This window comes from Balaenoptera borealis (assembly GCF_965194805.1).
Source record: "Balaenoptera borealis genome assembly, chromosome: 1".
NCBI lineage: Eukaryota > Metazoa > Chordata > Mammalia > Artiodactyla > Balaenopteridae > Balaenoptera > Balaenoptera borealis.
Genome location: NC_138860.1, coordinates 152,227,846 through 152,242,200, shown reverse-complemented (window position 1 = coordinate 152,242,200; position 14,355 = coordinate 152,227,846). Strand labels below are relative to the sequence as shown.

Below are 14,355 nucleotides of genomic sequence, written 5' to 3'. Positions count from 1 at the left end.
CATAGAAAAAGCATAGGAAAATGTTTTGTTTTCCATTACTATAACCATTTTTCCCTTTGGCCCATGAATAATTTACTTCAATAACATTTACAGAGTGCCTATGTGTTAGGCATTGAGAATACAAAGATGAATAAAACAAAGTTCCCTTGCTCTCTAAGAGCTGGGGGTGGGGAGGGGGTGGCATATGGAGAAAGCAAAGAGTTAATTGCAGTATCATATGAGAAGCAATAAGATTGGGGCATTAAAAAACCCTACATTTTATTTGTCCTTCCTAATTTGGCAGAGAGGTGTAAGTCTGGCTGACGACAAAGGCAAGCAGCCCAGCTATACTCTCCTCAGACTCCCTCTTTGTGATCTAGGTTTTGGTTAACAGTTAAAGGAAAGTCTCCAAGCATTAACGTAACAGAAAGCTCTGTGCTAAACCCAGTTTTGCCACTCACCAGCTGTGTGACTGTGGGGGTTAGATGGGTGTTGTAACAATTCTGGATAAAGTAGGTAAAGTGCCTATTTACAATGCCTGGGCCATAGTAGGTGCCAAGTAAAATGCAGCTATTAGGATCAAGATTCTGGAACTATCCATGCAAAATAAAGGATCTGAAAGCCATTTCAAGAGAAATGATAGCCATGAAAACGTTATGAAAGATTATACAGCTCCTTCATTTCTCCTACTGGCCATAGTGTTTGGGATGCGTCATTGTGTCTGTGCCTTCAGGGCCTCACTAATCTTCACATTCAAACCCAGGAGCTAAGGTACTAAGTTGATGCTTAGGAAGTGCCAAGCTGACAGCAACCAGTGTGACTTGGCCTTGAGCTACAGTAGCTATTGTATTTAGACACTTAGCATCACAGAACCACAGAACATTAGAGCTGGAAGAAATGAGCTGGCTATGTCTCAAAATAAGCCAGGCACAGAGCAGACACTTAGAAAATATTTGCTGATGGACTGAAAAGGAAGTTGTCTAGTTTCATTTTAAGTACGAGAACATCCATAATCTGTGTGTTCAATGATTTTGAAGTTGATATGACAAACGATTTCTAGAAATGGTATTTCATAGTTTTTTCAGTATAAGAATTAAAATAAATTAAAAATAATTTCCTTTGTATAAATTGGGAGCTGATTTTATTTCTCCTCTTTCAGTTTCTCTTCTCCTTTTCTATCATCAATATCATCACCATAATAATCAGGATTATCGCTGTTCTTTTCTTTTAAGTTTGGGGGTGGTTTACTGATACAAACAACTGATACACTGATACAACAATAAACACTCTTTTATATTTTACCTAGATTTATCAATTATTAACGTTTTGCCATATTTGCTCTATCATTCTTTTTATGCTTCTTTCCCTGAAACATTTAAAGTTGCAGATATCATGACACCTCCACCCTACTTTAGTGTTTGTCTCCTAAGAAATAAGAACATTCCCTTACATAACCATAATTTCTTTAATCACACCTAAGACATTTAATATTGTTTACAATATTTACAATTTAATGTTGCTACAATCATCTAATACAGAGTCCATATTCAAATTTCCCCAGTACCTCAAAATGTCCTTTGTAGCTGTCTTATTTATTGTTTTAAATCCAGGCTCTAAATAGGATCATCCTAGTACACTGCCCATTTCCACAATCCTGTTCCTGTATATGGATATTCATAGGTCCAGCCCAGCACCCAACCATGATGCAAGATAAGCACACCGTAAGAATACAGGCAGGGCAGCATGAAGCTACATTGTCTGGATTCAAATTCCTGCTTTGCCACCGCCCAGCTGTGCAACCTTGGGAAAGCTACTTCTCTTTTCTGTGCCTTGGGTGACACAGTTCTGGAAGTCCAACACTCTGTCTAGATGGGAGTGATGACATGACTGCTATAATACAGGTGGTCCTAGGGTCTAGGCATGAACAACAGATTGGCTGCTTCTTTATGAAGGTGATACTTGAGCTGAATTCTAAATTTAGGTGATAGTGAGGAAAAGAAGAGTGAAAAAGAGGAAGAGCAAAGAGAAAAGGTTGGGAAAGGCCCTGTGCTGTCAATGGCCTGATGTGTTCAAAGAACTCTAAGCTAGTAATTTTTGAAGAGTGAAGAACCAGAGTGCAGACGGATTTTGGAAAGAATTGTGACACTTTGCCTTTTTTGTCTCCCAAAGCTGAGTTTAGGGACCAACAGGTAGCAACCAACTAGAGAGGTTCCAAAAGGAAACAGCCAGCTACTGAAGATGAGGAGATGCCAGGATGGTATCTTCTTCTTCTCACTTCCTGAAGCAGATGTTGGAATGGCACTCTTGAGGACACAGATGTACTTGAGTCTCACAAAGGGAGAACTCTCATATGAAAGTCACAGGTTAAACAAGCAAACAAACCGAAAAGCCTAAAGCAAAATCAAATGCTCGTCATAAAATAAGCTGACAAATGTTCATTGGGTACAGAGCTTTATCAGTTTTCATTGTTCAAATGGTAATACTCAGGTTATAAAATACCTTTGAAGAAGATAAACATGTGTCTAAAGTTTCTATGAATAAGGAAATTGGAAGCTCAAGTGATTGGCTGTTATAGCAAACTGTTTTTACTTTCCTTTTCTGTGAAATATTTACTTATACTGCTTGCCCATATTGGGTTGTTGTCTTCTTTTTATTGATTTTTAGAGTTCTTCATAAATGTATATGCTAGAGAAATTAAGTTTCCAATATCTCTAATAAAGATACTAGGCACTACTTAACATCAGAAATACTTCGATTTTCTTAATACAGTTATTTATAAACGATTGTAAATGACAAGGCAAATATAAAACCAACAGATTGTACTGAAATGCTTCACAGAGGAAAGAAAGGTCAGAACACATTACTGTAGGTCTATGACAAAAACAGTATTATTCTCTGTTTTGTTAGGTACTCCAAGAAGGGTGTGGGAGAAACAGGATACTAGAAGATACACATGTATAAAAAGGTATACAAAAGCTAACAGGCTGTGAAATGTAGGAGCCAAAAAGTCTGTAAACTACACTGTGTTATTATCATACTATGATTTTCTAATCATCGCCTGACACTCCACAATTACATATACAGACGCACACAGTTGCTCAGTCTCTGCCACCAATTTCTCCCCTCCCAACCATCCTACAAACTGCCACCACACTACTTATTCCTCTGACAGTGTCACTCTCTTCTTCAGAACTTTCAAAAGCTAACCACTACCTAACAATAACAAAAGTCTTTAGCTGGCATTCAGGGACTTCCATGATGAAATCCCAATCTATTTCTCTATTTTAGCCCAATTTCCTGCTGCTCCTTTACATGCACCAATTATGCAGGCCCACTCATCTTCTCTAACATGTGCATCTGAATAACTTGGTTACTGTTAAGGTAAGGAGTCATTATTCCAAGGTGGGTTAATTGCCAAGATATTTTAATCTCCATTTCAGAGAAAATAAAAAGGAGGCTTACATAGCTAGTCGGTATCAGGGTCCAGTTTCAAATCCAAATCTGCCTGATTTATTCAATGTCCATCTACTATAAGCAAACAATCTTAAAGATGTTTCACATACATTTTGAAGACATCTTACTTATATTAATTGTTTGTTAACCCTGTGAGGTAGGTACTACAATACAAATTTTTTAATTGATGCTCAGAGGGATTGAGTAACCTAGTTTTAATAGCACACAGCAAGTAAATGGGGACTCAGAATTGAAATATAAGAATTCCGATTATTTCTCTTTCTACCATACCTTTTATCTTTAAGTGAAAATGTTTAAGATTAGATATGGAACAAACTTCTTGAATTTACAGATGGAATACTTAAGAGATCCAATTTAGCTTTTTATCCTTTAAAAATAGGTAATATGAATAACAAATACTTTCTAGGGACAGGGAGGGCTCTTTGAGAGAAATGATACAAATATGAATAAAGTCTACTAAAAAAAAATCAGCCTTGCTTTTGATATTTTAATAAATTTTACCTATATTGCTTTTCGAATATGGCTCTATGGTTCTCAAAAAACTGGCGAATAGCAGTAAATTGAGAAGAATGTTTTACACAGCAGCATATCTTAAAACTAACTTAATTATTAACTAATTAAAAAATAATTTTATTATAAACACTAAAGATTTTTACAATTTTAATTAGGTAGATCTGATTACTCAGTTGGAGAATTAGAGGCAAATTCTAAATATGATGCTAACTATATACTGTTTAGTGGAAATATCTAATTACAGAACAGTATATTTGGTACGGTTGCACTTACATAAAACTTAGCAACTTTTTTACTGATATATATGTTCGGAGACTTTTTCAAAAAATCACATTTAAAAGTAAAAACATTTCATAGTGGTTATTTTCAGGTTTGGGATTATGAGGCAACACATTTTCTACTTTAAATGCATCTGTATTCTTTTCTTTTCAACAAGCATTTTATTTGTATAATGAAAACACATTTCAAAACATTATATTAGAGTCATAGTTCTTATCTCACACATGTGCAGGATGCCGTTCTAGCTGTCATAAAAAATTACTCTAAAGACACTGTCTGCCTTTAAGGAATTTAAATTGAAAAGACAACAAAGACAAGATGAACAGACTGGGCATATTTTCCAAAGCACAAATAGGTTTGTTTGCCTGATTTTTCTGGATGATGGAGTGCTAGAAACTCACCAACTGCAGTTGTGGCTTCCGATTTGTATAGAACTTATTATGCCTAACAAATATTGACCAGTGATGGTTATTTAGGTTTCTTTTAACCTGAGGAAGTAGAAATAGCACTACTTTAAAATGGGCTGATTTTTAAAAATGAATGTAATAAAACTTGATAATGAACAAGCACTGTTAAAAGCAAAGCATTCATCTTACTGCTATAAATGCTCAAATGGGTTCTCAAAATTCCTTTGTGGAACTGTTCTTAGAGCTAGTTCATGAATAATCAGTTTTGTTATTTTATGAACATTTCTCAAATTTGTCCAAAACTGTTTAAGAAGCACCTTAGCCATGATGCTGGGTGCATTTATGAATAGATCTCATTTAATCCTCAAAACAACCACATAAAGTAGATATGTATTATCATCTTTTTTTTCCCTAGATTAGAAACAGGCTCATTACTTGTTTGGGAACAGAGTTACTAAGTGGGAAATCAAGACGTGAAGCACTGGTTTCCTTAATTTATGTGTAATATTTGGAAACAGCACTGGGTGTGAAGTGAAGATCTAAGGAGGTGTAACAGGATTACGGATATCAAAGCCCAGTCTTCCAAAGGGCTGCTGGGAAAGGAACAATCCTTCCCATGGCACATAAACCCTGGCACTGGGATTTTTATTGCTGTTGATTTTCAGTTACTACAAATGTCTAATCATCCTCTAGCGTACTTTTTGTTGTGAAGAGAACTCAGGGACAGCAGAACTGAGAGGTGGGGAGGCTCTAAGGAGAAAAAGAAACTTCTTTAAGGAAGTCCCAGGGAATCATGGTGTGGCCAGTGGTAACTCTTCTGCACAGAATTAAGGAAGCTAACCACTGGCTCTCACTTATCTAAAGATAAAATATAAGCTTCATTCAACAAATATTTTTAAATGCCAGGTAATGCCATGGCATCACAGTCCCCTCCATGCTCCTGTTGATGTTCCCAGCCTCATCATACCATGCAATCCAACTCTCTGTCTTGCACTTTTTTGCTCTCTGTCTTAATTTTTTTGGTTTTAATTCCCTCAATTGTAATCTTCTGGACTTTGCTTTTGACCTTCCTTCTGTTTAGAATTCTGTTATTTGCCTAAGTTTCATTTATCTTCTAAGATTCAGGTCAGAGATACCTCCTCAAGAAATCTCCCTGAATTCTAAGGCAGATGAAGAACCTTTCCTCTTTGCTTCTATAGCATGTTACACTATATGGATCTATTTATATTGTCTTATCTTCCCTACTAGACTGTGGACATGTCAAGGGCAGGAAACCTCTACATCCTAGGTCCTTAATAGGCATATGATACATATTCATGGCCTTCAACTCAATGAACATCCCTAATAGTTAAGGGCAAGGGAGAAGATCATAAAACTGATCAACCCACTGTCAGAAGTCGAAACTATGTCACAATATACTTAAACACAAGAACTTAGAATACCTGTTTCACTGAAGTTGGAGCTCTGCTTTGAACAGTATTGTAAATTCCTCATGAAAAAGGCACAAAAAACTATGAGTACTCTCACCAAGTGCTCTCAAATGAAATCAGTCTGAAGCAGTTTTCATTAAGATGGATTGAATGTGGCATCGTGAGAAACACTTTATCAAATGTAGTGTTTTACTTAGTGATTAACTATATACCAGTTGATGAAGCTCCCCAAATCCTTTGTAATCCCACCACTCCAATAAACATTTAATGAGTATATAAGTTCAAAAAGCCTAGCAGAGGATTTAAACCTTCAATCTTGTTTTTATTTACTCTTGGAACTCAATTTCTCACTTCAAGTGAAGAATGCTGGTGCTCAAGGCTCATCTGTTGCCCTGGTAAAATTAATGTGCCTTCCACAGTTTAAATTAAACATGCGATGTTTAAGACGAAAGAAATTTAGTAACAATGGCAGAGTATCGGTCATTCTTGCCTTAAAATATTTGAACATCAGCAAACTGTTTTCTTCAAAATGATTCATTCAGAAGTTTTAAAAAAAATATTGAAAACGATTTGTTTTCGCTCTCAAATGTACAGTCTGAAAAGGAGAGATGAAGTTTGAGGATTGAATCCTGTAGTATAGCAGTTAGCACTGAAAAGCTTCTGGAAGTAAGGTGGTATAGTGTAAAACACACTTACATGTGTTGGAACACCTGCACTCTCATTTGGCCTCCACTACTTACCCTTGATTTGTCTTTGGTTAAGTCATGTAGCTTTTCTGAGCTTCCTCATCTCTACAAAGAGAATATTGATATTATATATCCCCATCTCACCGGTTTGTTGTGGGGTTCAAATGAGATATGCATAGGAAGGAGCTTCATAAACCACAGAGCACAATATAAATCTAAAGTAGCAGTGCTATTTCTATACTTTCTATACAATCCTCTCTAATTTTGAAAGGAGATGTATATAATTTGGTTGGTGACTATAATAAATGCCCCTGCTTAGATCTAATTTTGAATAATTTACCCACTCTGTGGATGAATTTTACTTAAGTTTAGGGCAATGTAATAAATGATACATAAACTGTTGTTGATCTTTAACTTGGAAAAGAGAAAAAAGGAAAGATAAAAGCCCTGGACAAGGGGAAAAAGATAAAGACAGTTTAGGAGTCCAAAGAGGTCAGTGGATTTGGGTATCAATCTAATATGAAACAAAACACATGAACCAATGATTTCCAGTTGTTAAAATACCAATACACTCATCAAAAGCAAACAATCAATTGTTTCATTAGAAATACCCAGAAGTTAATAAGAAAGAGTTTACGCTCCTCTGGGAACCATCAGTCTGAATAAGTCCAAATGCCAATTTACTATACAAAGACACTCAATAAAAAGTTCTTTCGTCTATTATATACTGTATATTTAAATAATGTATCGTCACAAAGTTATAATGTTTATAGTAGCTTTTTAAATGTAATTTAAAAGATGTCTATGCTTATTTGGGAGCTATATTTAGGTTATAAAAGGCCCTCACATTTTCTGGTTACTTCAACTGCTTAGCAACCTTACTGGAAAAACAGAGACAAATTAACCCCAAATACATTCTTATCCAGGAATGAACTGAAAAATAGATTATTTTAAAGCTATAATTACTCTTTCAAACATATTTAGGTTCAACAATAAGTGATTGTTTAAATATAATAACATTGCTGTACAATGAGAGACTTAATAACCATTAGAAATCCTGTTATAATAAAGTATTCAGCATTACTTACAAAGCATTCTTGCAACAACAACAACAAAAACAAAAAAAAATTGACCTGAATCTAACAAAGCTTTTAGACTTAATAGCCATTTCTCAGGAAATACAGAGATAGAGCAACAAGTTAAATCATATCACAAGGAAACAATCACACAAATCCAGAATCTGGAACAATCTGTAAGTCATCCAGCATGATTTCTTCACAAAGCAAATGTCATAAAAAGGGGTGGGTGGGGGAAAAAAGCAGGTGTCTGCTTAAAAGGGTTTAAGAAATCTAACAACCAAATGTAATTTGTGATCCTTGAGTGGATCACGATTTCCAAAAAAAGAGTCAACTGGTGAACTTTGAATATGCACTGGATACTAGATGACATTAGGAAATTATTGTTAGTATGTTACATGTGACAATGGTATTGTGATTCTGTAGGGGAATGTCATTATTTTTGGAAAGTGCATGCAGATGTTTTTAGGGGTAAAATATGATGTCTGTGATTCACTTTGAAATGGCTTAGCAAAAAATAATGAATATATAAGAGTATCCTAAGTGTTTTATGTAGTCTAATAATTTCAAAAGTTTAATTGCTAAAGCTCCATTAAAACTTCAGGATGCCCTGTATATAGAAGAAGCAAATATGGCAAAATTTTAGTAATTGTTAAATCTAGGTATAGGGGATTTAAGTGTTTATTGTACTACTCCTTTACTTTTTCTGTATTAAAAATTGTTTTAATAAAAGTTAAAATATTATAAAATATAATTAAGTAAATGATTATATAATATTAAAAGGTGAAGATAAGCTGTTTTAACAGGATTATAACATGATCAATTTTATATTAAATATGCATGTGTGCTCAACGGAATAAATAATAAATATATGGAAAGAACATATAATCTGTGTTAGAATATATTTTTTTAGCTTTTCAGTATCTTCCATAAACCTGTACTTATGGAAACTATAAACCTGTATTACCATAAATATATATTTCGTCAAAAATAAAATCCATTTAATATAGATTTAATAGTTAAAAAATAGATGTTTAAAATTGCCTTTACAATGGGCTATTCCACTATTCTTAGGGTAGAGAACAGTTTATGTTTCTTAATCTACTTCATTGAACTGTCAGTGATAGATCTAAGCTTGATCGCTAATTATTGTCTTGGAATTAAATTTTTAAAAACTGTTTAAAATGAATTTTTCTTTAGGTCAGAGTTTAACGTAAGTAGAAACTAGAAATTTCAGAGGCATCCTTGCACTCTATTCTCAAAATTCTTTGTCCTCTTTAATTCCAATAGCTTTCCCTCTAACTCCATCTACACCTTATTCCTTCCTTCCTCTCTCTTTCTTCCTTCATTCATTAAACATACAGAGTATTTACTATGTGTAGGGATGTAAGGTACACCGTCACTGCCAAAAAGAAAATCAAATCTCTTGAGAAGACATATATATAAAAGAGAGAGAATGGATAATTAAAAGCAATGTGTTATCATTGCAAAGTACTAACGGGTGGGTGTGGAAGAGTAGGAGTCAACCAGGTAAAGAGCACGATGAAAGGCATTCCTGACAGTGGGGCAGCATGAAAAAAGAGTAAGATTATGGGGAAGTACAAACGGTACACTACTGCTAGATTTATTAAGTGTAAGGCAGGAAATGGGAAGAGCTGAAGTTGTACAGATAGGCAGGAGCCAGATAACTGGGGTCTCGACTACAGTGTCAACATATAAATAGAGCAACCACACAGAATCTTCGTGCTCAAAATGTAACTTCTGATTTCTTATTACATACTTGGGTCTACTTGATTTCAAGATCACAAGACCCTTTTCTATATTTAAGGAAAAATCTTTTTGTTGTCTAAAATGACCCTTAGGAAAAAATACTACAGTTGTAAGATATATACTATTAGATGGAATAATCATTTGGGGAAAAGACTGAAGGACAAATCATTTAGCAAGAAACTGTCAATCACATAACTGAAGAGAATACGAACACGTAGCCTGGTCCCTTCTAAGCATGTCCACCCCTTTCTCCCCCTAAAAAAAAAAACCCGTTTCAGAGCTTGACAAAGACTTCTGCAAAAGCCAGCAGTACCCTATCATACTACTGCCCCTCTGAAATGGGCATCTTGGTGATGATTAGGTTGGTAGATGAACCAGAAACAAAATCAAGTCTTCAATCTGAAAAAAACAGAAAACATCAAGCATTGCCTCAGGCCTGGTGGTAAACCTACGGGATATACTTTTTAATCAGAAAAGGTAAGATTCCACTTACATCTCGGGCTTTCACATAGAAGGCCTCTTGAAAAGCTGCTTCTAATGAGCCAATAAAAAATACAGGATGGCAGTCACCATATCTATAGGAAAAATTGTGTCTATTAATTAAAATACATTTCAAATTTACTTCAAATTTCACAAGTCTAACCAATGAGTTTTAAGTAAATGTTGGGGCTAATGTCTCTTAAGTATAGACAAAACATTAAAACATTTCTTTAAAGGCTTAGGAATGGGCTTCATTACTTTTTTGAACTCTTCTTGGCCTATACCGACATATCAGAAGACTGGAATTTTAAGTACATCTAGCAAATGGACTTAATGAGTGCTATGAAACCATGCCATTTACAAGTAGCAATTCCTGGTTACCCACTTCCCTAAGATTTTCCTAGTTACAATAGCCTTAACTTTCCATTTTAGTTCATTTATTCTGTAACACAGAGGGAAAAAATGGTTCCTTGCTAAGTTTCCAAATTACATTACATCAGAAAATAGAACTAAAGAGAAATACTGTTTACATGAAAATTTACGTTTAAATATTTAAATCTTTTTAAACACCTCTAGGCGAATCTCAAATGCATAGAAAATTTTATATTACACTATTAAAAGAAGAAATGCTAAATGATTCCAAAACAAAAATTAAAAGAAAAAATTCACTTATATCTAAAATTTTTAAATTATTTTTTTATTCAATATTACTTTTAAAAGATTTTGTTTGTCCTAGGATATACTAACACTTAGTATCCTATAACCTAGTCCTTTTGGAAATATAGTCAAGATATTAAATTAGTAATCCATTTATTATGCTTCTATAAAGATATAGAGATAAGATAAATACATCTCTGAAGCGGCATAGTTTACTAGTTATCTGATTTGAATATACTGTATTCACTATTAGGACTATATATATTGATAAATGTATCCTTTGAATACTTTAAGGAGAAACTGAAAATAATCTCTGATTAAAGTTGCTTCAGAAAAATCACAGTAGCATTAAAAGAACATCAATTTTATATAGTTAATGTCCTAACCCTACCTTGAAGAAAACTCTGCTGTAAATTGTAATAAGGCATCTCCTTCATTTTCTGCGTTTTCTGGCACTAAAAAACAAACAAAAGAAAAAACAAAAACAAAAAACCAAAACAAATAGACACAAAAAACAAACCACATAACATCTAATCCCACATATAAGAAATATATTTAATCAATAAAGAGGAATTAAATTTTAGTTTCTGTGATACATCTGAGGAGACATTTTAACTCGACATACATTAGAAGATTTCATCAAACCTTAAAAAAGAACCTCAAAAAAATTTCAAGCTCATAAATTTCTGAAAATCAACTGATACAATCCTGCTAGGTGCTGAAAATATGTGCCAGTCATCAATTATGCTTGAAATGACATCTTGTGATTAAATTATATAAAAAGGTTCTCAAATTATTCTAAAGACCTTATTAATCAGGAAAATAGTCATTTTATGTAAATATTGCATCTATTTCTGCCCATGAATGTCCCCTAATTTCACAGAGTAAATGAGCCATTTATGGGCTTATTTTAATAGTCATTTTGTATATAGCACCACTTATGATCCTGTACTATGCATCTTGTCAGGTGCAAGTGAGGGAGATGGCACATTTAGTTTACTTCTTTCCTTCCAAAGATGGGTACCAGTGAATGGAAAAGTAATATAACTACTGATAAAACTGATATCTCCAATAAGATGTGTGGTGACAAGTACAGTCACAAAAAGTACAGCTATTTTGTTTATCAATTTCTGGGTTTAAAGTAAAGAGATAAACTCATAACTAATTATACATGTGAAACAAAAGTTACATTCCCTTGAGTTTTTAATGAATTTTACTAAAGTATTGGGAATGGTTGGGCTTAAGATCAAAATTCAAGAGGCTCTAGTTCTTATGAATAATGTCTACTTCTATATTTTCTCTCTCCAAACCTGAAAGTCAGTAAGAGATTTTGAAGTTCATTGTTCCTCATAAGTTTCTGCACTAGGAGGGAGAATTACAATGCTGGACCCAAAGAGCTATTAATACTCACTCATTGGAGATTTTCTCAAGGCAGATGACGCCATGCCGAATACTTCTCCATCATCCACCCCAAATTCGGAAGCATCTTCAAAGTCATCTCCATCACTATCACTAACCATATGAACATCGGTGCTTTGCTATTTAAGGAAAGTCCTATGATTAGTTTCATACTAACTTTAGGAAATCAAATTCCAAAATATAAATTATGTAATTACAATAGGACATTAGCATTATAAAAGTTTTATTAAATAAGAAGTTATTTGCTAGAGTGAAGCTTAATATTTCTCATTTTAAGGCTTACATATAATTTCTAATCTTGCTGTGATACCCCTAGACTAAAGGCTGGAGCCTGAGTGAAAAAGAAGAATGCTTACAAACTCAATGAAGACTGGGATTTTTATCTGTTTGACCCCCAGCCTATGGTATACAATTAGGTGCTCAATAAATATTCGTTCAATAAATGAAGAAACAGGTACAATCTAAGAGGTCAGAGATAAATAAGCTATACGAGTCTTTCAAAAAGCTCATGGTAATCTAAACTTTTGGGCAGAAGTAATGGTAGCATTTAAAAATTTGCCTCTTCCCTACTGCAATGGTTCTCAAATTTCTCATTAGTGAAATATGGTACACTATCCCCATGTGTTATTGGAAGATAACATGAAATACACTATATACGAAAGCTCTTTGTAAACTGAAGGCCATTAAATATGAGATGTAATAATGATGCTTCAATTCAATAAACATTTACTGAGAATTTACTACATGCTGGGCACTAATAAATATGCTCTGTTTATTTTGTTTTCAGCAACGTCCGTTGAGATATAAGGTAGTACAATGAAAAACATCAGTTTCAAAATATGAACTTGGCTCCTGATCTCTAAGTTAGAATGGGATTTCAAAAATACTGAGATTTCAAACATTTGAACTGAGTTGTGAATACTGACAAATATTAATGTCTTGGATAAGAAGGGGGTCCCAGCAAGGTATCTGGCTAAGTGCCTATCTGTACCATGTTTAATAAATAAAGTCTACAAAGACCATTTAATAAATGAAATTTCTATCTTTCAAAATATGGTGCTATGTACCTAAATTATGAAAATGCATTAAAAGAAACTCAGAATCAAAGACTCATGAAACTTGGCTAGAGGGGATGTTAGAGTTCAGTCAGTCATAGAATCATAGATTTTAAAGCTGGAAGGGATTTTAAAGATCTCTCACTAACGGTTTTCAAATTTCTTTTCACAGAGTTACCTCCCTCCCCTAGCCCCAAGCAAAATATTATGTAAAATTATAGTGAATACATTAGATAAAAGTAAGGCCACTCTGGCTGATGCAGGGAGAGGGCAACAAAGAGCCTAATGCTCCTGGCCTTGGCCTTTTTTTCTTCACATCCCTTTCATAGCTGGGTTACCTCTGAAGGCTCTCAGGACACTACGGAACATTTTTTTTTTTAATTATTTATTTATTTATTTATTTATTTTTTTATTTATGGCTGTGTTGGGTCTCCGTTTCTGTGCGAGGGCTTTCTCTAGTTGCGGCAAGCGGGGGCCACTCTTCATCGCGGTGCGCGGGCCTCTCACTATCGCGGCCTCTCTTGTTGTGGAGCACAAGCTCCAGACGCGCAGGCTCAGCAATTGTGGTTCACGGGCCTAGTCGCTCTGCGGCATGTGGGATCTCCCCAGACCAGGGCTCGAACCCGTGTCCCCTGCATTGGCAGGCAGATTCTCAACCACTGTGCCACCAGGGAAGCCCCCAGAACAATTTTTAAAACTACTAATCTAGTGAGTCTAACAGCTCCAAATAAGGAAGGCAAGATATTTACTCCATATGACTCAGCAGGCTTAGGATTTCCTCCTTGGGCATAACCAAGCATTAATGCCCATAATTGTTAACATTTTCCCTCTTACCTTAAAGACAGTTTACCTAATGGTTTGAATAGAGAAGGAAATGTACATATACTTACTGGATGAATAAGAATGGTCCTTGCCCTAAGCATCTACCTGCTATTCTGACTATACCACTATTTCTCATAGAAGCCTTGGTTCTACTTGTACTCCTAATGCTACTTTAGTGTTTTGCTTTGTAGAGCCAAGACCGCCTCTTGATTTCAGCAATTCAACAGCATAAAAATTCAAAACCCTTTCTCATTTCAAAACAGTGAAGGAGCTTCCCCTTCAAAATAACACATTTACTAGGACTGTAA

The 14,355-nt window shown here is 34.6% G+C and overlaps 1 protein-coding gene across 3 annotated transcripts in view; it reads right to left on the bottom strand.

Annotated features, from left to right (window-relative positions):
• Positions 1-14,355, bottom strand: part of FAF1 (Fas associated factor 1) — a 481,277-nt gene that overhangs the window by 140,366 nt on the left and 326,556 nt on the right. For all 3 annotated transcript variants that reach the window (XM_082370942.1, XM_082370941.1, XM_082370943.1), the window contains 3 exons: positions 12,163-12,289; positions 11,143-11,206; positions 10,108-10,189 (listed from right to left, as the gene is read on the bottom strand). In XM_082370942.1, coding sequence (XP_082227068.1) covers positions 10,108-10,189; positions 11,143-11,206; positions 12,163-12,289 — 273 coding nt within the window. The remainder of the gene's footprint in view (positions 1-10,107; positions 10,190-11,142; positions 11,207-12,162; positions 12,290-14,355) is intronic.